The 23,761-nt window shown below is 40.4% G+C and overlaps 1 protein-coding gene across 13 annotated transcripts in view; it reads left to right on the top strand.

Annotated features, from left to right (window-relative positions):
- The window catches only part of Atp6v1h (ATPase H+ transporting V1 subunit H), a 102,738-nt gene extending 85,980 nt beyond the window's left edge, over window positions 1–16,758 (top strand). For 10 of the 13 annotated variants that reach the window (XR_015619449.1, XR_015619447.1, XR_015619448.1 and 7 more), the window contains one exon: window positions 16,412–16,756. Coding sequence is in view for 9 of the 13 variants with exons in the window: in XM_087547827.1 (XP_087403953.1) it covers window positions 16,412–16,472 (61 nt within the window). In the remaining 4 variants the exon portion in view is untranslated. 13 annotated transcript variants of the gene reach the window in all.
- Window positions 16,759–23,761: the final 7,003 nt, after the last annotated feature.

Raw genomic sequence — 23,761 nt, 5'->3', positions numbered from 1 at the left:
CATTGTTTCTGTTAGGTGCTGGGCTAAAGGTAAAACAGAAGTAGGTGCATCTTTATATAGGTAAACTAGACAGGCTTCTCAAAATAGGCCAAACACCAGTTATGCTGAGGTGACAGTGGTAAGGAGCCAGCTATGCAGCTGATTATTGGGGTTAATTAGTAATTCAGATGTAAAGGAATGAGACAGAAAAAAAAAACAGGAAGCAGAAATGAGCATGGTTTATTTATTTATTTATTTTTTATTAACTTGAGTATTTCTTATATACATTTCAAATGTTATTCCCTTTCATGGTTTCCGGGCAAACATCCCCCTCCCCCCTCCCCTTCCTTATGGGTGTTCCCCTCCCAACCCTCCCCCCATTGCCGCCCTCCCCCCATAGACTAGTTCACTGGGGATTCAGTCTTAGCAGGACCCAGGGCTTCCCCTTCCACTGGTGCTCTTACTAGGATATTCATTGCTACCTATGGGGTCAGAGTCCAGGGTCAGTCCATGTATAGTCTTTAGGTAGTGGCTTAGTCCCTGGAAGCTCTGGTTGCTTGGCATTGTTGTACATATGGGGTCTCAAGCTCCTTCAAGCTCTTCCAGTTCTCTCTCTGATTCCTTCAACGGGGGTCCTATTCTCAGTTCAGTGGTTTGCTGCTGGCATTCGCCTCTGTATTTGCTGTATTCTGGCTGTGTCTCTCAGGAGAGATCTACATCCGGCTCCTGTCGGCCTGCACTTCTTTGCTTCATCCATCTTGTCTAATTGGGTGGCTGTATATGTATGGGCCACATGTGGGGTAGGCTCTGAATGGGTGTTCCTTCAGTCTCTGTTTTAATCTGTGCCTCTCTCTTCCCTGCCAAGGGTATTCTTGTTCCTCTTTAAAAGAAGGAGTGAAGCATTCACATTTTGATCATCCGTCTTGAGTTTCATTTGTTGTAGGGATCTAGGGTAATTCAAGCATTTGGGCTAATAGCCACTTATCAATGAGTGCATACCATGTATGTCTTTCTGTGATTGGGTTAGCTTACTCAGGATATTTTCCAGTTCCAACCATTTGGCCACGAATTTCATAAAGTCATTGTTTTTGATAGCTGAGTAATATTCCATTGTGTAGATGTACCACATTTTCTGTATCCATTCCTCTGTTGAAGGGCATCTGGGTTCTTTCCAGCTTCTGGCTATTATAAATAAGGCTGCTATGAACATAGTGGAGCACGTGTCTTTTTTATATGTTGGGGCATCTTTTGGGTATATGCCCAAGAGAGGTATAGCTGGATCCTCAGGCAGTTCAATGTCCAGTTTTCTGAGGAACCTCCAGACTGATTTCCAGAATGGTTGTACCAGTCTGCAATCCCACCAACAATGGAGGAGTGTTCCTCTTTCTCCACATCCTCGCCAGCATCTGCTGTTACCTGAGTTTTTGATCTTAGCCATTCTCACTGGCGTGAGGTAAAATCTCAGGGTTGTTTTGATTTGCATTTCCCTTATGACTAAAGATGTTGAACATTTCTTTAGGTGTTTCTCAGCCATTCGGCATTCCTCAGCTGTGAATTGTTTGTTTAGCTCTGAACCCCATTTTTTAATAGGGCTATTTGTCTCCCTGCGGTCTAACTTCTTGAGTTCTTTGTATATTTTGGATATAAGGTCTCTATCTGTTGTAGGATTGGTAAAGATCTTTTCCCAATCTGTTGGTTGCCGTTTTGTCCTAACCACAGTGTCCTTTGCCTTACAGAAGCTTTGCAGTGTTATGAGATGCCATTTGTTGATTCTTGATCTTAGAGCATAAGCCATTGGTGTTTTGTTCAGGAAATTTTTTCCAGTGTCCATGTGTTCCAGATGCTTCCCTAGTTTTTCTTCTATTAGTTTGAGTGTGTCTGGTTTGATGTGGAGGTCCTTGATCCACTTGGACTTAAGCTTTGTACAGGGTGATAAGGATGGATCGATCTGCATTCTTCTACATGTTGCCCTCCAGTTGAACCAGCACCATTTGCTGAAAATGCTATCTTTTTTCCATTGGATGGTTTTGGCTCCTTTGTCAAAAATCAAGTGACCATAGGTGTGTGGGTTCATTTCTGGGTCTTCAATTCTATTCCATTGGTCTATCTGTCTGTCTCTGTACCAATACCATGCAGTTTTTATCACTATTGCTCTGTAATACTGCTTGAGTTCAGGGATAGTGATTCCCCCTGAAGTCCTTTTATTGTTGAGGATAGTTTTAGCTATCCTGGGTTTTTTGTTATTCCAGATGAATTTGCAAATTGTTCTGTCTAACTCTTTGAAGAATTGGATTGGTATTTTGATGGGGATTGCATTGAATCTGTAGATTGCTTTTGGTAAAATGGCCATTTTTACTATATTAATCCTGCCAATCCATGAGCATGGGAGATCTTTCCATCTTCTGAGGTCTTCTTCAATTTCTTTCTTCAGTGTCTTGAAGTTCTTATTGTACAAATCTTTTACTTGCTTGGTTAAAGTCACACCGAAGTACTTTATATTATTTGGGTCTATTATGAAGGGTGTCGTTTCCCTAATTTCTTTCTCGGCGTGTTTCTCTTTTGTGTAGAGGAAGGCTACTGATTTATTTGAGTTAATTTTATACCCAGCCACTTTGCTGAAGTTGTTTATCAGCTTTAGTAGTTCTCTGGTGGAACTTTTGGGATCACTTAAATATACTGTCATGTCATCTGCAAATAGTGATATTTTGACTTCCTCTTTTCCGATCTGTATCCCCTTGAACTCCTTTTGTTGTCTGATTGCTCTGGCTAGAACTTCAAGAACTATATTGAATAAGTAAGGAGAGAGTGGGCAGCCTTGTCTAGTCCCTGATTTTAGTGGGATTACTTCAAGTTTCTCTCCATGTAGTTTAATGTTAGGAACTGGTTTGCTGTATATGGCTTTTACTATGTTTAGGTATGGGCCTTGAATTCCTATTCTTTCCAGGACTTTTATCATGAAGGCGTGTTGAATTTTGTTCAAATGCTTTCTCAGCATCTAATGAAATGATCATGTGGTTTTGTTCTTTCAGTTTGTTTATATAATGGATCAGGTTGATGGTTTTCCGTATATTAAACCATCCCTGCATGCCTGGGATGAAGCCTACTTGATCATGGTGGATGATTGTTTTGATGTGCTCTCAGATTCGGTTTGCCAGAATTTTATTGAGTATTTTTGCGTCGATATTCATAAGGGAAATTGGTCTGAAGTTCACTCTCTTTGTTGGGTCTTTGTGTGGTTTAGGTATAAGAGTAATTGTGGCTTCATAGAAGGAATTCGGTAGTGCTCCATCTGTTTCAATTTTGTGGAATAGTTTGGATAATATTGGTATGAGGTCTTCTATAAAGGTCTGATAGAATTCTGCACTAAACCCGTCTGGACCTGAGCTCTTTTTGGTTGGGAGACCTTTAATGACTGCTTCTATTTCCTTAGGAGTTATGGGGTTGTTTAACTGGTTTATCTGTTCCTGATTTAACTTCGATACCTGGTATCTGTCTAGGAAATTGTCCATTTCCTGAAGATTTTCAAGTTTTGTTGAATATAGGCGTTTATAGTAAGATCTGATGATTTTTTGAATTTCCTCTGAATCTGTAGTTATGTCTCCCTTTTCGTTTCTGATTTTGTTAATTTGGACACACTCTCTGTGCCCTCTCGTTAGTCTGGCTAAGGGTTTATCTATCTTGTTGATTTTCTCAAAGAACCAACTTTTGGTTCTGTTGATTCTTTCTATGGTCCTTTTTGTTTCTACTTGGTTGATTTCAGCTCTGAGTTTGATTATTTCCTGCCTTCTACTCCTCCTGGGTGTATTTGCTTCTTTTTGTTCTAGAGCTTTTAGGTGTGCTGTCAAGCTGCTGACATATGCTCTTTCCTGTTTCTTTCTGCAGGCACTCAGCGCTATGAGTTTTCCTCTTAGCACAGCTTCGATTGTGTCCCATACGTTTGGGTATGCTGTACCTTCATTTTCATTAAATTCTAAAAAGTCTTTAATTTCTTTCTTTATTTCTTCCTTGACCAGGTTATCATTAAGTAGAGCATTGTTCAATTTCCACGTATATGTGGGCATTCTTCCCTTATTGTTATTGAAGACCAGTTTTAGGCCGTGGTGGTCTGATAGCACGCATGGGATTATTTCTATCTTTCTGTACCTGTTGAGGCCCGTTTTTTGACTAATTATATGGTCAATTTTGGAGAAAGTACCATGAGGAGCTGAGAAAGGTATATCCTTTTGCTTTAGGATAGAATGTTCTATAAATATCTGTTAAGTCCATTTGGCTCATGACTTCTCTTAGTCTGTCTATGTCTCTGTTTAATTTCTGTTTCAATGATCTGTCCATTGATGAGAGTGGGGTGTTGAAATCTCCTACTATTATTGTGTGAGGTGCAATGTGTGTTTTGAGCTTTTGTAAGGTTTCTTTTACGTATGTAGGTGCCCTTGTATTTGGGGCATAGATATTTAGGATGGAGAGTTCATCTTGGTGGATTTTTCCTTTGATGAATAAGAAGTGTTTTTCCTTATCTTTTTTGATGACTTTTAGTTGAAAATTGATTTTATTTGATATTAGAATGGCTACTGCAGCTTGCTTCTTCCGACCATTTGCTTGGAAAGTTGTTTTCCAGCCTTTCACTCTGAGGCAGTGTCTGTCTTTGTCTCTGACGTGTGTTTCCTGTAGGCAGCAGAATGCAGGGTCCTCGTTGCGTATCCAGTTTGTTAATCTATGTCTTTTTATTGGGGAGTTGAGGCCATTGATGTTGAGAGATATTAAGGAATAGTGATTATTGCTTCCTCTTATATTCATATTTGGATGTGAGGTTATGTTTATGTGCTTTTCTTCTCTTTGTTTTGTTGCCAAGACGATTAGTTTCTTGCTTCTTCTAGGGTATAGCTTGCCTCCTTATGTTGGGCCTTACCATTTATTATCCTTTGTAGTGCTGGATTTGTAGAAAGATATTGTGTAAATTTGGTTTTGTCATGGAATATCTTGGTTTCTCCATCTATGTTAATTGAGAGTTTTGCAGGATACAGTAACCTTGGCTGGCATTTGTGTTTTCTTAGGGTCTGTATGACATCAGCCCAGGATCTTCTGGCCCCCATAGTTTCTGGCGAAAAGTCTGGTGTGATTCTGATAGGTCTGCCTTTATATGTTACTTGACCTTTTTCCCTTACTACTTGTAATATTCTTTCTTTATTTTGTGCGTTTGGTGTTTTGACTATTATGTGACGGGAGGAGTTTCTTTTCTGGTCCAATCTATTTGGAGTTCTGTAGGCTTCTTGTATGCCTATGGGTATCTCTTTCTTTAGGTTCGGGTTGTTTTCTTCTATGATTTTGTTGAAGATATTTACTGGTCCTTTGAGCTGGGAGTCTTCACTCTCTTCTATACCTATTATCCTTAGGTTTGATCTTCTCATTGAGTCCTGGATTTCCTGTATGTTTTGGACCAGTAGCTTTTTCCGCTTTACATTATCTTTGACAGTTGAGTCAATGATTTCTATGGAATCTTCTGCTCCTGAGATTCTCTCTTCCATCTCTTGTATTCTGTTGGTGAAGCTCGTATGTACAGCTCCTTGTCTCTTCTTTTGGTTTTCTATATCCAGGGTTGTTTCCATGTGTTCTTTCTTGATTGCTTCTATTTCCATTTTTAATTCCTTCAACTGTTTGATTGTGTTTTCCTGGAATTCTTTCAGGGATTTTTGTGACTCCTCTCTATGGGCTTCTACTTGTTTATTTATGATTTCCTGGAATTCTTTCATGGATTTTTGTGACTCCTCCCTATGGGATTCTACTTGTTTATTTATGATTTCCTGGAATTCTTTCAGGGATTTTTGCGATTCCTCTCTGTAGGCTCCTACTTGTTCTCCACTACACTTGATCTTAGCCTAAAGGCCGAGAAACGATTCTTCTTGTTCTCCAAGGGAGTTCTTCACGTCTTTCTTGAAGTCCTCCAGCATCATGATCAAATATGATTTTGAAACTAGATCTTGCTTTTCTGGTGTGTTTGGATTTTCCATGTTTGCTTTCCACGTTTGCGGAGAATTGGGCTCCGATGATGCCAGGTAGTCTTGGTTTTTGTTGCTTGGGTTCCTGCGCTTGCCTCTCGCCATCAGATTATCTCTAGTGTTACTTTGTTCTGCTATTTCTGACAGTGGCTAGACTGTCCTATAAGCCTGTGTGTCAAGAGTGCTGTAGACCTGTTTTCCTGTTTTCTTTCAGCCAGTTATGGGGACAGAGTGTTCTGCTTTCGGGCGTGTAGTTTTTCCTCTCTACAGGTCTTCAGCTGTTCCTGTGGGCCTGTGTCTTGAGTTCACCAGGCAGGTCACTTGCAGCAGAAAAGTTGGTCTTACCTGTGGTCCTGAGGCTCAAGTTCGCTTGCGGGGTGCTGCCCTTGAGCTCTCTGCGGTGGCAGCAACCAGGAAGATCTGCGCCGCCGTTTCCGGGAGCTTCAGTGCACCAGGGTTCCAGATGGCGTTTGGTGTTTTCCTCTGGCGTCCGAGATGTGTTCAGAGTGCAGTCTCTTCTGGTTTCCCAGGCGTGTCTGCCTCTCTGAAGGTTTAGCTCTCCCTCCCACGGGATTTGGGTGCAGAGAACTGTTTATCCGGTCTGTTCCTTCAGGTTCCGGAGGTGTCTCAGGCGCAGGGGTCCTGCCGCTCCTGGGCCCTCCCCCACGGGAACCCAGAGGCCTTATACAGTTTCCTCTTGGGCCAGGGATGTGGGCAGGGGTGGGCAGTGTTGGTGGTCTCTTCCGCTCTGCAGCCTCAGGAGTGCCCACCTGACCAGGCGGTGAGGTCTCTCTCCCATGGGGTCTGGGAGCAGAGAGCTGCTGCGGGCTGGGATCCGCGGGTGTGGGACTCCCGGTAAACAGAGGAAGTGCCCGGTCCTAGAGGAATTCTGCCTCTGTGTGTCCCGAGTTCACCAGGCAGGTCTCTTGCAGCAGAAAAGTTGGTCTTACCTGTGGTCCCGAGGCTCAAGTTTGCTCGCGGGGTGCTGCCCACGAGCTCTCTGCAGCCGCAGGAACCAGGAAGATCGAGCATGGTTTATTTAAGGCAGTGCTTTAAGGTTTCAGTACCTAATGGTACTGAGATGTTGCAAGGAGATTCTGGGTGCTAGAAATACTCTCCAGGGCATGGTCAGCTCCCACAATAGAAAACTGTAGTGCTCTCTGTTTTTATTAAGACTCAGGAAATAACTTAAAGGTTCAGAGTACGCACCAGTGAGGAAGGCTACATTTAGGGGAATAATTGCAGGGTGTTTTGTATTGTATCCTGTTGTTTGAGGCTTAGATGAATTAAAAGAAATTGAAAAGGCTTTTTTTTTTCTGTTGTTTAAAGATTTTTTTTATGTGTATGAGTGTTTTGTTTGTATAAATATGTGCATGCAGAGGCTAGAATTGGAGCTTCAGAAGGTTATGAGCTGCTCTGTTGGTCTTGGGAACTCAACCTGGGTTCTCTGGAAGAGGAGCCATTGCCCTTTCACTGGGGAGCCGTTTCTCCAGCCTGTTTATGGTTTTTTTTTTGTTTGTTTGTTTGTTTTAAAAAAACAAATGTCTATGGCTCCTTTCTGGATAATGGATCTCGTATAGTAAGTCTGAGAGCTCCTGGAGCCAGTGTTAGCAGAGGGGGTGGGGTGTGTGTGTGTGTGTGTGTGTGTGTGTGTGTGTGTGTGTGAGATTCTGAAATGTTGCTACTTTTTCCTAACTTGTGCAAGAAGAACATGAACAAAGCAGCGGGCCCTACAGAGTGGCTTTATATCAACTCAGAACATGGACAAACTTTGGGTGTCACTAAAAACACAGACTGTGTCACTGGGTTTCTCTTTGTGTCATTGCGTTTGGAGTTAGGTTTTTCAACATAAATCAGTAATTTAGGAGTTTAACATTTTGTATTTAATACACATACACACAGAGTATATATCTCTAGTTAATATAGTTAATATCTCTTAGTTTGACAAATGTTCACATTTAATAGTTGGAGGCTATTGTGACTATGAACTTAAATTTATTTCCTAGATGTTTTTCTAAGGTTTCTTTAAAAATAAGTTTAATTTCCCTTCTTTTTGAAACTATAAATGCCATAGTGCAATTTATATATTAGTAATTAAGCAAAACAATGTTCTTTTTGCCTTCCCATTAAATGTCCTCCGGCATAGTGTTTTTCTTTTTTTGTTTGCTTAAATGTTTACTTCTGACATGATAAAAAAAAGTATTTGCAACTGAATGCTGATCTTATTCTTTGCCAGTAGAAAATGATTTTGGTTGAGGATTTTCATTGTTAAATGATCATACATTGAAGGGTTTTTCCCCTTGTCCATGGTATGTTGTTTATGCCTGACTTATGCTTGCGATTGATTGTGTAGGTAGAAGCTGGTTTGTATCTCCTCAGGTAGCTGGTGGGAATACACCTTTTGTAATTCTTCCCCACTATTGACAGTCTACTTTTACTTTGGTGACTTGGACATTAGTGTTAGTGTTTCTCTGTTCCTTCTTTATAAACAGATTTTTACAGAAAGATTAGAACTCAGTTGTGACTTTTACATTTTGATGTAGCTTTTTTTCCCCACATTTTCATGGATGCTTATACCAGAGAATGAAAATTACTCAAGTAATGGCAATTTATTTCTATGTCAGATTAATGTAGACTAGAGTGTCATATGGAACATAAGTCTTCTGCACACTCTCTCTCCAGTGGAAGGGCAGTTGGATGTCTATCTCGGTCTAGTGTCCACATGCAACATGGTTGTAACTGCTGGTATAAACTGCCTTTCAGTTTTCCTAAGGTAGCATAGTAGTGCTTTGCTTTGGTTTGCTTGGTTGGTGTTTTTGGTTGTTTTTTTGAGACAGGATTTCACTCTGTAATCTGGGATAGTCTAGAATTTAGTATGTATTCCAGATCTGCTGGCCATGAATTTACTGCTGTTCTTTCTCTCTCTTTAAAAAAAGCCCACTAAAATAGATGTGGTGTTTTTCATGTTTATTCATATTGTGAAGTTCTCTGGAAATTGTTTATATTTATACAAAGTAAAAAATTTAGTTTCTGTAATAAATATAAAAATTTGAAGTATAATTTCAAACTTTTATTTAAAGTGTTCATTATATATTTGGTCAGCCATGAATCTTGATTTAGAGTCTTTTTTTAAGAAGTTAAATTGCAAGTTTCTTTAGATTTGAGTTTATAAAGCATGGGATCTAGAGTTATACACAGTGTGAAAATGCTTAATTTTTTTCAGTGTTTTAATTGATTTTGAAATTATTTCTTTGTACGTGTTAGAAAAGTTATTACTTTCCCCTTTTCATTTGCTATCTCTATGGAGTGGAGTAATACTTTACAGATCCACAAGTGTGGGTGGGGAGTAAGGAGGAGTATGTGCTTGCCTGAGGGCAAGATATGGCTGATAGACGTGGGAGCCCTCACTTCAGGAGGTTTGATGCAGGCAGTCCTTGTGACTGACACCAAACACCTTAGAATCCCCTTCTCCACAGTTGCATTCTTGATGTCATACTTTGTTCCTTTCAGTAGTGGTGTGTTACATACATGTGGCAAAAGCGTGTAAAGAATGAGTGTTGGTTCTGGAGACCGTTGGTGTGCTCTGCTCATACGCCCAGCTTCACGCCCTGAAATGTCATCCTTTGTCACTGACAGAATGATTACTAAATGTGACCCTCCAATTCAGAAGCAGCAGTGTGTGCATATGGACAGCCCAGGACTTCAGGGAAGAAATAGTGAATTTGGTCATAGAGGATGTCATGTAGAATTTTCTGTTTGTGTTTCTAGATTACCTTTCAGTCTTTTTCTCAAGCAGAGTAAATTCTGAGTGTTTCCCTCTTTAGCTCTTTTATATATGTAGGAAAATTAATATAACAAAAATTCCCACTCCTACGGCTTTGTTCTCCTAAGATTGTGTATAACCATAGAGACAGTGATTAAAATGGTTATGCATGAATTTATATATTTGAAAACAAATAGTCATGCTACTAAAGGACATAGATAATTTTAGAAGTACATTTTTGCTTATTCTTTGAGAGTTTTATATATGTATATACATTGTAATCATATTCATCTTTGCATTCTCCTTTTTTAAAAAATTTATTTTTATTGGATATTTTATGAATTTACACTTCAAATGTCATCCCTTTCCCCTCCCTTTCTCATTTCCCTCTCCCCTCCTCTTATGTCTATGGAGATGCTCCCACTCCCACCCACCCAATCCCACCTTAACACTCTGGCATCCCACTACATTGGGGAAACGAGCCTTCACAGGACCACAGCTTCTCCTTCTATTGATGCCAGACAATGCCATCCTCTGCTGCAGATGTGGCCTGAGCGATGGGTCCTTCCATTATGTACTCTTTTGATTGGTGGTTTAGTCCCCAGGAGCTCTGGGGTGGGGGGCAGGGTCTGGTTGATTGATATTGTTGTTTTTCCATGAGGTTGCAAACACCTTCACCTCCTTTAATCCTTTCTCTCACTCCCCCACTGGGGTCCCTGTGCTCAGTGCAATGGCTAGCTGCAGGCATCCTCATCTGTATCAATAGGGCTCTGGCAGAGCCTCTCAGAAGACAGCTATATCAGGCTCCTGTCAGCAAGCACTTTTTGGCATCGGCAATAGTGACTGGGTTTGGTGTCTGTATATGGGATGGATCCCCAGGTGGGACAGTCTTGGCTGACCTTTTCTTTGTTCAGCTCTCTTCCCCACAGGATTTGGGTACCAGCATGCATTTTTTTTTAAAATTCATTTTTATCTGAGTGAATTTTTTTAAACGTTGCAAAATATCTATTGGGATTTTAATTTTTATTTATATAATGCCTTTTGAATCAGCAGTTTGTATTTTAGTTGCAGAGGAAACTAAATTCTAGCCTGAGACAGTGTGATGTCTAAGTAAAGAATTCTATCTGGGAAAGAAGCACGAATGTCAGGCCACTGACATTCATAGCCAGGGAGGATATTATCCTATTTCCATTTCTAATGCCTAGTAAATTGAGTATCCTTGTTGGAAGGAAGGGAGGGAGGGAGGGAGGGAGGAAGATGAGGTTAAGTTCTTGTTTTGATTATTTAAGGTAGTTATATTGTGAAAAATGTGGCTTACCACACCAACTTCTCGTCACAGTTATGATTTTTCTGAAAGTCCTTTTGATTCTTACAGGCTGTTCATGTGTTAGGCATTATAAAGCTATTAGAAAAGTCCTCCCGTCCAGTCTTTAATAGAAGTTAGAGATTATTTTCCCATGAAAATACAATTTAATGAAAGTAAATTATAAGGTATTTACTGCCCACCCTTTTGTTTATGCTTTTGAGTCAATAAACCCGCTTCATTTAATGATGAGAATGGACATTTCCACTGCTGTCAGCTGAGTCAGTGCCTCACACTCAGTAGACTGGTCGAATGTTTTTCTTCCTGTTTTCTGAAATATGTGCCTCTTTACTTGTAATCATTCTACAATCTATAAAGTTAAATTGTTCTTGCTTCCCTGTGGAGAGGGGTTTGAAGATTACACCTGCTCTGTCCAAAAGGGTTTCAGCCCCTACTGTCAAAGTTCAGTTGTTCACAGTAGGGCTCTGGCGCTTTAGGGCGCTTCACAGAGATCTCTGACCTGGCCAGGTGCTCAGGTTCATGTGAGGTAGGGAGAACTCAGGCAGGGAGGGGGACAGCTTTTGCTGCTTCCAGCTGCCAGTTCTTCTCTTTTCCACCATAACCTGTCTTTTGGTTGCTCAAGCAGGGCTGAGGCAGCAGGAGAGTGACTAGCAGGTGAGGGGTGCAGGGAAACTTCTGGTGCTGATTTTGGGGAGAGCAGATCTCTTCCCCAAGTGGCGATGTTATAGCTCTTATGACAGAAGCTCAATGGACAATGGAATAATTCCTGCACACCTTTAATTCTGAACAGGACCCTTAAATACTTTTTTTGGGTGGGTTACCTCATCTACGTATTCGGGGACATGGTCCTGTCTCTACGACTGATCTGTCTTGAGCCTACATGGCCTTTAGTCACATCCTCACCTGTGGAGAAGGGGTTTGGGGCGTTGTCCTCTGTGACTGATCTGTCTTGAGCCTGTGTAACCTGTGGCCATGTCCTCACCTGTGGAGGAGGGGCTGGGCTCTACGAGGCTTGGTATGTCTTAAACCGCTCTACAAAGGTTTGTGGGGTGCTGCAGCTAATGAGACCCTTGTCTGGGAGGCTGGGAATGTGCCTGCCACCCCTTTTAGGGGCCCAGGGGATTTAGGGTACCTTTCACATCTCACTGCTCCTTAGTTCACAGTGAAAGTGGAATAACAACTACTAACAAAGAGATGTGAGTTGTTAACTAACAGTGCAGAGAGCACTTAGGTCATCTTCCTTCTGTTTGACCAAAGCTTCTTAAACTGCCCACCAGTGACACTGTTTAGTTCAAGCAGCTTTCAGTGACTTGGAAATATAGCTTATAAAGTAGGTATACAGCCAAACATTTACTGATAATAAATAAACAAGTTTGTTTTAAAACAAATTTTGGTATGCATGTGATTTTAGCATTTAATAAAGGTAGAATGTGTGCACACTAAAGAGTGTGTTTTTACATAAAAAGAATTAAATCTTGGCTGAATGGTACTGTGGGGAATGAAGATTGTTCAACATTTTCAGAATTGATGAATATTTTGGTTTTATAGGCATCAATGCTGAGATCATATTCCCATAAATACATACACATGGCTGACATGTATGTTTTGGACCATTTCAGGAACTGTTGGAAATTCCGCCTTAATCACATGCCACACTTCATTTTAATTATTATTTATTTTCACTTCATTCTCCAGACAGGATAGGTAAATGGTAAAAGCATATTATAATTATTGCTCAGTTATAGTCAAAATTTCATTTCCTTGACATTAATTTGTATAGCTGAGGTTACAAGTATTTCCAGTTATATAGGTGAAATTAGTATGTTAAAGATTGCCATAGTAGGGCTAGAGAGATGGCTGAATAGTTAGGAATACATTCTGCTCTGAGAGAGAACCCAAGTTCAGTTTCTAACACCTATGTTGGGTACATACTCAAAATTAAAAATACAAAATTAAATTATATTTACAAATGTCTAGTGCAGGAAACCACAGCTTCTGTGAGTGTTATGAGTGCAGAGATCCTATTATCTTTAGAAAATCTCCAGGGGACCCTGTTTCTTGCTAGTCAACATTGTAGCATTGTGGTGGGGAGGAGGGGGAATTGTCATGAACCTTCACCCCATCTGAGAAACATGGACAGTTGATGACTTCTGGAGAGTTGGGGTCTTTTAAGGATATGGACCCTAGGGAGGTTAAGGGTAGTATAAGTTGGACTCAGTAGTTTATTGATGAAAAGAGAACAGGAAATTGAGAGAGTAGGTAGATAGAGGTAGGTCTTGGTGGGAGGAGAGGGTAGGAGGATGGATATGTTCAAAATATATTGTGTGAAATTCTCAAAAACTAAAAATATTTAAAAATATTGAACTCATTTAAAAAGCTATCATAGTATATTTAGTATACTGTATATAGCATATACATAGTATAGTGTTCCTACAAGCAAATAAATAATACTTTAGTTATGTCAGCCGGAAGGGATTTTTGTTGTGAGGGTTCACATGACCTGGGTCTCTTGAAGCTTTAAAAGTAGAACCCCAATATTTCATCCCACCATGTCTATTCATAGCCTTGTAGGAATGATAGAATAGTTTTCAGGATTTCTGACCCTTGCTTTCTTGAATTAGAGTAGCTGTGAACACCTGCAGGAGACCCTCGTGAGATTAGGCCTATTAACATTCCCTTGTGCAAGGTAGGGTATTGAGAATGGCTCAGGAGACTTAGAAGCCTTTATGAAATCCTCCCAAGGCCTCTGGATCTGTGCATGTCCTAATTCTTCTCCAAGTTCTGAACAAGGAAAACTCATCAGTCAGAAGAGGAAACATCACTGGCTCTCAATCTTCCTTCATTTGAGAAAATGTTTCTCTGTGTAGCATTGGCCAGCATGGAATTCACTATGTTGACTAGACTTGCCTCAAACTCTGAGAAATCTGTCTCTGCTTCCCAAGTGCTACATTAAAGGTGTGCATCACCGTGTTCTAGGAATTGGAATCTGTCAGACTCACAAGTCATGAACTGAGTGATTCTCAGTCAACTTATATGTATGAAAAAATGAGAATTAGAAATGGAATGGCTTTCCTGGCAACAGATGGTCACAGGAAAGGAGCAAAGAGGAAGCTGTGTATGAACTTGTCCAATGTCAGAACAATTCAACTTTGCTGTACTTTAGTACTCTCTTAATTTTGTTATAAACTGCCTGGGCTCCTTTACTCTCTCCACATGGGTGTAGAGGGCAGGTGAGAGCAAGCTCTTGTCACCCTTGGTTTCTGACAGCAGTTGGTGGCAACTAAAAATATCTGTAAGCAGCAGCACGTGACACTGAATGTGGCAGATTTGAATTGGGAACCATGGTGGTGTTAAATTCTGTGTAGGTCAAGGAAGTGGGAGTCTAGCTCCTGACAGTGACTAGTGTTGTAGCTCCTGGACATGAGTCTGAAATCCTTGGCCTTTAATGCAGCAGCTCTCTAGAACTCTGCCAACTTTTAGAGTCTTTCATTTCTTGTCCTTTACTCTTAATAGTCTTTTGTTCTTTAGTGTCAACTCTCAAACCTCTCGCCTTCTTTTTCCTTCTGCTTTCCTTAGTTGTTTCTGCCATTGCTAGACAACTACTGGTTATGTTACAGAATTTTCTAGCTGCTTCTGTTGCCGTAGCGCTCTTCTTTCATATCATACCAGTTGCTAAGCTCATGCCACTAAAGAGATCAAAAGCAGGCAAAAGGTCACGTGAGAGAATATTATTGAGCCTATTGTATTGCACCACCAGTGTAGCTCAGGTAGGTGTCACTCCTAAAGTGATCACATAGCCACCTTATATAACTAGAAAAGAGTGTTTTGTATCAACCAGAGAAACCTGTGAACAAATAAATGAAAGACTTTTCACCTTTTATGATATCCCTTATGAGTACCAATCACAATAGACCACCTTCCCACTGGGCCATCAAGGCATATACTTTCCCTCTGATCTGGGTAGACCTGATTACAGGGCCATGTAGTTTGCATTGACATTTGCGGTCATGAAGACCTCAGCATAAGCTCCTTCAAAATCATTCCTGTGACTCTGCCTTTATTTACATTAGCAATACATGACTACCTTGTTGGAAATAATAACCTCATTGTATACATATGTCAGAGTAGTTCCTCAGACCGCAGGAATAATACATGTTTTAACACCCAAAGTCAATCTTAAGAACATTCAACTGGGGGCAAAAATGATAATAAAGCACATCTTTGGTGACACTCAAAGATCGTTTGCTGGTGGTGCTCACCCAAGTAGTGGTTGAGTGACTAATTGATGCAGTAGGAGGTGGGGAATACGTCCCTGATCCTGGGTATTTTGCTCCCTTGTCAGGCTATGTGCCTCATACACAATGTCTGCCTTAGTTAGTCTTTGCAGGAAGATGTGCCTTCCAGTCTCAGAATGATGCAGTTGGAGGGAGCTTGAATGCAAATCCGCTTCCCACTCCAAGCTCTTTTCTTTTTTCCTGGAGGGAATGACAATTTAGAAGTCTTTAAAAATAGTTTCTTTTCCTTATTTGTTGATTGTTAAAAAAAAGTTTGGACAATTCATGGGGTGGGGTGGGGGCAGGAGGAATAAAGAACATACCCTTACCCTCTGCCTCAGTGGTTCTTATGTGTGATTTTAAGCTAAAAATATGCATATTGTAGGTACATGTTTAATTTTTTCTCACATGTAACCTAAAACTCGTACTTGAGTTTGAGTCAAATTTGAATTCACAATCTTCCAGCCTCTGCCTACAGAGTGCTGTGATTGTAGGATTATACCTCTAAAACCAGCTGTCATTCATTTCCTGAAGGATCTAGACAGTTTGGAGACCATCACTTTTAAGTAATTTATACCCCATATGTAGAATGAGAAAACTCCTTAGCCTCTGCGATAGCTATGCATGCAATACTATGGTCTTTGTAGGCCACAAGAGTAGCTCCCGTTAAGAGTCCTGACTTTTGCTGTTATTGTCAGGTATTGCTTTTCATTGCCTTGTGTTCACCCCAGGCTATACATGTGTGCATTTTCTAACATTAAGAAGTATGTTTTCCATGGTATGAAGAAGCCCCTCTGACTCATAAGTCGGTTGTTAACTCAGACTGCAGTTATAATAGCGAGTCCTTCATGTAAACAGGAAAGTCAACTCCCCAATTGGCATTGCATGAAGACCTGCTGTCTGTGTGGGCCATGACTGGTTTGTGTGTGGAGATAGGTAGCATTCCTGCAATAGGGAGCTTTTGAAAGTTGGAGATGTGTAGGTTCCAGGGTTGTTTTATTAATAAGTTTTGAGTCTTGATAGTGATTCTCTGTATTGAAGTCCTAATTTGCCGTGTTACCATGTTCTTGTTTTCCAGGGAGTATCTTGGTAAACAGCTCCAGTCGGAGCAGCCCCAGACTGCTGCTGCTCGAAGCTGAACTGACTTCTTCAGCCTTTCTGCACCTCCAATGGACCACTGGAGTGAGAACCTCAGTCTTTAGGGTCAAAAGCAAATAGTTTTTAATTTAATGGCAACTTCTCTTCTGTTGTATAGCTCTTCCCAATGGTAATTTCTGGGGGAATAAAAGTGTTTGCTTGTTAAGTTGTATAAAAGTAGGTGCTGTGTGTATCTAGAGAAATATTACTGTTACTTATATTCTTTATGATTTTTGTATTTATTGTTCTCTGGAAATGAATATAATTAAAGGATTCTCACTCCAAATATGTTCTTTCATTTTGCTTATTCCTAATGTGGACTTTGAATAGACATCGTTTATTACACTATTTTAAATCAAAGTTGGGAGAATTATTCCCAGGTGATGATGGGAAGTAAATGTTTTGAAACAATCACTGCTTGTTCTCTCTCTCTCTCTCTCTCTCTCTCTCTCTCTCTCTCTAAGAAAACATACATATGCACATATATACATTCTACACCTTCTTGACATTACATCACTTAATAACAGGTATGTCCTGAGAAATACATCTTTGGGCAACTTAGTCACTTTGCAGACATTACAGAATAGGTGCATAAACCTGCTCTTGATTTGACTTGATGTAGCGAAGACAGTAAAATAAAAAGTGGGTGAGGGTACTGCTGGCAGCAGTTTTCACAATCAACCTTTTTGATAAGTAGGAGTACACTTTAATTTAGTAACATAAAGTAAGTAAATAGATACCATGGTTGTTTATTACCACTACCCAGTGTAGTGTACTGTATATAGTTGTTCTGTGTTGGATTCTTAGAGATCAGCACCTCACAGATGAGCAAGGACAAGTGCTCCAGTATCAGTGCAGGATGATGTCATTATGCAGCAAGGTGGGTCACTGGATGAGAAAGGAGAGTAGGCAGGGAAGTCTAGAAAGGGAGGAGGAGGTGGAGGAGCAAGAGAATTCAAGATAGACACAATGGAGCAGGGTGATCCAGATCCAGGTGGACTAGGTCAATTTTTATCTTATCTAGGTGGGCAGTTTAAATCTTTATTAATTGGCAGTGAATTTATTGTGTGGATGTATTGTGGATTGAGTATTGAACATATAAATCTAATTGCTAAATTACAAGGTTCTGGGAACTTTGATTTTACCTGCCAGGAGGACAGTGTATGAAAGCAGCTGGCAGAGAAACAGCCAGAGCCACTCAGAGTGAGAACGTGCAGGAACCAGTTCTGCCACGAATTTAATTTTTACTGCAACAAGGACATCTACAGCATTGCTGTGTTTAGGGTATTTTGCACCATTGTGATTTTTATGGCATTATCATGGTATGTGCAATCTGTTATAAACAGAAGACTATGAAATTCAAAAATTATTAAACCTTTAATGAATTTTGTTAGACTTTGTATATTTAATTTCTTTTAGACTTTAAAATGATCTATTTTTTTATGAAACTAAAAATTTTTTCTTTTATGGGATATTTTCTTTACATTTCAAATGTTATCCCCTTTGACAAGCCCCTCTCCCACCCCTTTTGCCCCTTCTTCTATGAGGGTGCTCCCTTACCCACCCACTAGCTCCCTTCACCCTGCCTTGGCATTCCTCTACGACTGGGGTATCGAGCCATCACAAGATGAAAGGCTCTCTTCCCATTGGTGCCTGACAATGTCGTCCTCTGCTACATGTGCAGTTGGAGCCATCAGTTGTTCCATGTGTGTATTCTTTTCTTTGTGGTTTAGTCCTTTGGAGCACTGGGGGTTCTGGTTGGCTGATATTGTTGTTCTTCCTGTGGGGATACAAACCCCTTCAGCTCCTTCAGTCCTTTCCCTCATTCCTCCGTTGGGGACCCCATTCTCAGTCCAATGGTTGGCTGCTAGCATCAGCCTCTGTATTTGTCAGGCTCTGGCAGAACCTCTTAGGAGACAGCTATATCAGGCTCCTGTCAGCATGTACTTCTTGACTTCAGCAATACTGTCTAGTTTTGATGGTTGTATATATAGAGGCTGGATTTCCAGGTGGTGCAGGCTCTGAATGGCCATTCCTTCAGTCTCTGCCCCAAACTTTGTCTCCATATCCCCTACCATGAATATTTTTGTTCCCCCTTTTAAGAAGGATTGAAGCATCCACAATTTGGTTGTTCTTCTTCATGAGCTTGATGTGGACTGTGAATTGTATCTTGGGTAATTCGAGCTTTTGGGCTAATAGCCACTTACCAGTGAGTGCATACCATGTGTGTTCTTTTGTGATCGGGTTACCTCACTCAGGGTGGTATTTTCCAGTTCCATTCATTTACCTATGAATTGCAGGAAGTCATTTTTGATAGCTTAGTGGTACTCCATTGTGTAGATATATGATATTTTCTCTATCCATTCCCCTGCTGAAGGGCATCTGGGTTCTTTCCAACTTCTGGCTATTATAAATAAGGCTGCTATGAACATAGTGGAGCATGTGTCCTTGTTATATGTTGGAGCGTCATTCAGATTTATACACAGGAATGGTATAGTTGGGTCCTCAGGTAGTACTATGTCCAATTTTCTGAGACAGATTTCCAGAGTGGATGTACCAGTTTACAATCCCACCAACAGTGGAGGAGTGTTCCTTTTTGTCCACATCCTCAATAGTATCTGCTGTCACCTGGGTTATGATCTTAGCCATTCTGACTGGTGTGAGGTGGAATCTCAGGCTTGTTTTGATTTGCATTAACCTGATGACTGAGGATTTTGAACATTTCTTTAGTACTTCTCCACCATTCAATATTCCTCAGTTGACAATTATTTGTTTTAGTTCTGTACCCCATTTTTTAATAGGGTTATTTGATTTTCTGGAGTCTAAATTCTCGAGTTCTTTGTATATATTGGAAACTAGCTTCTAGCAGATGTAGGATTGGAAAAGTTCTTTTCCCAATATGTTGGTTGCTGTTTTGTACTATTGAAAGTGTCCTTTGCCTTACCAAAACTTTGCAGTTTTATAAGGTCCCATTTGTCTATTTTTGATCTTAGAGCATAAACCATTGGTGTTCTGTTCAGGAAAATTTCCCCAGTACCCACGTGTTCAAGGTTCTTCTCTGCTTTTCCTTCTATGAGTTTGAGTGTATCTGGTTTTACATGGAGGTCCTTGATCCACTTGGACTTAAGCTTTGTACAAGACAATAAAAATGGATCAATTTGCATTCTTCTACATTCTGACCTCCAGTTGACCAGCACCAATTGATGAAAATGCTATCTTTTCTCCACTGGATGGCTTTAGCTCCTTTGTCCAAGATCAAGTGACCATAGGTGTGTGGGTTCATTTCTGGGTCTTCAATTCTATTCCATTGATCCACCTGCCTGTCTGTGTACTAATACCATACGGTTTTTATTGCAATAACTTTGTAATACAGCTTGAGGTCAGGGATACTAATTCTCCCAGAAGTTCTTTAATTGTTGAGAATAGTAGTCACTATCCTGGGATTTTTGTTATTCCGAATGTATTAGCAAATTGCTCTTCCTAACTCTATGAAGAATTGAGTTGAAATTTTGATGGGGATTTCATTGAATCTGTAGATCGCTTTTGGCGAGATGGCTGTTTTCACTATATTAATCCTGGCAATCCATGAGCATGGGAGGTCTTTCCATCTTCTGGGATCTTCTTCAATTTCTTCCTTCAGAGACGTGAAGTTCTTTTTTTGTTGTTGTTTTGTTTTATTTGTTTTGTTTTGTTTTCTTCCTCTACCTTTATTAAATTGAGTATTTTTTATTTGTCATTCCCTTTCCTGGTTTCCAGGCCAATATCTCCCTAATCCCTCCCCTTCCCCATCCTCCCCCCATTACTGCCCTCCCCCGAACAATCACATTCACTGGGGGTTCAGTCTTGGCAGGACCAAGGGCTTTCCCTTCCACTGGTGCCCTTACTAGGCTATTCATTGCTACCTATGCAGTTGGAGCCCAGGGTCAGTCCATGTATAGTCTTTGGGTAGTGGCTTAGTCCCTGGAAGCTCTGGTTGGTTGGTATTGTTGTTCATATGGGGTCTCAAGTCCCTTCAAGCTCTTTCAGTTCTTTCTCTAAATCCTTCAGCAGGGAACCTATTCTCAGTTCAGTGGTTTTCTGCTGGCTTTCGCCTATGTATTTGCTGTATTCTAGCTATGTCTCTCAGGAGGGATCTACATCCTGTTCCTGTCAGCCTGCACTTCTTTGCTTCATCCATCTTATCTAGTTTGGTGGCTGTGTATGTATGGGCCTTTGTGCTTTCTTTATTGCTTCTATTTCCATTTTTATTTCCTTCACCTGTTTGATTGTATTTTCTTATAATTCTTTCAGGGATTTTTTTTTTTTTCATTTCTCTCTATAGGCTTCTGCTTGTTTATTTGTGTTTTCCTGCATTTCTCTAAGGGAGTTCTTTATGTCTTTCTTGAAGTCCTCCATCATCATGATCAAATGTGATTTTAAATCTAGATCTTGCTTTTCTGGTGTGTTTGGATATTCAATGTTTGCTTTGGTGGAAGAATTGTGTTCCGATGATGCCATGTAGTCTTGGTTTCTGTTGCTTGGGTTCCTGTGCTTGCCTCTTGCCATCACATTGTCTCTGATGGTACCTTGTTCTGCTATTTCTGACAGTGGTTAGACTGTCCTATAGGCTTGTGTGTCAGGAGTGCTGTAGACCTATTTTCCTGTTCTCTTTCAGCCAGTTATAGGAACAGAGTGTTCTGCTTTTAGGCGTGTAGTAGTTGCTGTCTACTGGTCTTCAGGTGTTCCTGTGGGCATGTGTCCTGAATCCACCAGTCAGGTCACTTGGAGCAGAAAAGTTGGTCTTACCTCTTGTCTCAGGCCTGGAGTCGCTCCTCAGAGCCGGGTTTCAGCTCTCCGTGAGTGCAGCAACCAGAATGACCTGCCCCGCCTTCTCTCGTGACCCCGTGAACAGGGGGCCCAGAAGGCACTATGTGTTTTCCTGTAGAGTGAGAAATGTAGGCAGAGAGTAGTCTCCTTTGGCTTCTCAGGCGTGTCTACCCCTCTGAAGGTCTAGCTTTCCCTCCCATGGGATTTGGGTGCAGGGAGCTGTTTGACCAGGTCCCTTCAGATCTGGGCGGTGTCTGGACCACAGCATTGAGTGCCCCTATCTTTCTGTTCCCAGAGGCCCTATACAGTTTCCTCTTGGGTCAGTGATGTGGGCAAGGATGGGCAGTACTGGCGATCTCTCCTGCCCTGCAGTCTTAGGAGTGCCCACCTGTCTGGGCGATGGGTTCTCTCTCCCATGGGGTTTGATGACACGTGAAGTTTTTGTCATATAGATCTTTCACTTGGTTGGTGAGAGTCACACCGAAGTATTTTATATTATTTGTGAGTATTTTGAAGAGTGTCCTTTCCTTAATTTCTTTCTCAGACTGGTTATCCTTTGAGTAGAGGAAGGCTACTGATTTGTTTGAGTTAATTTTATACCCAGCCACTTTGCTGAAGTTGTTTATCAGGCTGAGTAGTTCTCTGGTGGAACACTTGGGGTCACTTAGGTAGCCTATCATATCATCTGCAAATAGTGGTATTTTGACTTCTTCCCTTCCAATTTGTGTCCCTTTGACCTCTTTTTGTTGTCTGATTGCTCTGGCTAGGATTTTGAGTACTATATTGAATAAATATAGAGAGCATGGGGTGACTTGTGTAGGCCCTGACTTTAGTGAGATTGCTTCAAGTTTCTCTCCATTTAGTTTGATGTTGGCTACTGGTTTGCTGTATATTGCTTTTACTATGTTTAAGTATGGGCCTTGAAATCTTGATCTTTCTAAGACTTGAAACATGCAGTTGTGTTGAATTTTGTCAAATGTTTTCTCAGCAACTAATGATATGATCATGTGTTTTTTTTCCTTTGAGTTTGTTTACGTAGTGGATTATGTTGATGCATTTCCATATTTTGAACCATCTCTGCATCCCTTGGATGAAGCCTACTTGATCAGGGTGGATGATCCTTTTGATGTGTTCTTGCATTTGGTTTGCGATAATTTTATTGAGTATTTTTGTGTCAATATTCAAAAGCAAAATTGGTCTGAAGTTCTCTTTCTTTGTTGGGTCTTTGTGTGGTTTAGGCATATGCATAATTGTGACTTCCTAGAAGAAATAGGGTGGTGTTCCTTCTGTTTCTATTTTGTGGAATTGTTTGCACAGTATTGGTAATAGGACTTCTATGAAGGTCTGATTGAATTCTGAACTAAACCCATTTGGTCCTGTGGGTTTTTTTTTTTTGTCGGGAGACTTTTAATAATTGCTTTTATTTTTTTATGAGTTACAGGAATGCTCAGATGGTTTATCTGATCATGATTTAACTTTGGTACCTAGTATCTGTCTAGAAAACTGTCCATTTCCTCCAGATTTTCCAGTTTTGTTGAATATAGGCTTTTGTAATAGGATCTGATGGTTTTTTTTTAATATCTTCAGATTCTGTTGTTATGTCTCCCTTTTCATTTCTGATTTTGTTAATTTGGATACTCTTCTGTGCCCTCTTGTTAGTTTGGCTACGGGTTTATCTGTCTTGTTGATAATCTCAAAAACCAGCTCCTGGTTTTGTTGATTCTTTGTATAGTTCTTTTTGCTTCTACTTGATTGATTTCAGCCCTGAGTTTGACTCTTTCCTACTATCTACTCCTCTTGTGTGTATTTGCTTCATTTTGTTCTAGAGATTTTAGCTGCTAATGTATGCCCTCTCCTGTTTCCTTTTGGAGGCAATCAGAGCTATGAGTTTTCCTCTTAGCACTGCTTTCATTGTATACCATAAGTTTGGGTATGTCGTGCCTTCATTATCATTAAATTCCAAAATGTCTTTAATTTTTTTCTTTTTTTTCCTTGACCAGGTTATCATTGAGTAGAGTGTTTGTTGTTCAACTTCCATGTGTATGTGGGCTTTCTGTGGTTTTTGTTGTTATTGAAGACCAGCCTTAGTCTGTGGTGATCTGATAGGATGCATGGGATTGTTTCAATCTTCTTGTATCTGTTGAGGTCTGTTTTATGACCAATCATATGATCAATATTGGAGAAGGTACCATCAGGTGCTGAGAAGAAGGTATATTCTTTTGTTTTAGGATGAAATGTTCTATAAATATCTGTTAAATCTATTTGTCTCATAACTTCTGTTAGTTTCTCTATGTCTCTGTTTACTTTCTGTTTCCATGTCTGTTCATTGATGAGAGTGGGGTGTTGAAATCTCCCACTATTATTGTGTAAGGTGCAATGTGTGCTTTGAGTTTTAGTAAGGTTTCCTTTAGTAAGGTGCCCTTGCATTTGGAGCATAGATATTCAGGATTGAGAGTCCATCTTGGTGGATTTTTCCTTTGATAAA

This window comes from Rattus norvegicus, chromosome 5 (assembly GCF_021556685.1).
Source record: "Rattus norvegicus strain SHRSP/BbbUtx chromosome 5, alternate assembly SHRSP_T2T, whole genome shotgun sequence".
Classification (NCBI taxonomy): domain Eukaryota; kingdom Metazoa; phylum Chordata; class Mammalia; order Rodentia; family Muridae; genus Rattus; species Rattus norvegicus.
The sequence above is the reverse complement of the archived record's forward strand: the minus strand, read 5'-3'. Positions and strand labels throughout refer to the sequence as shown.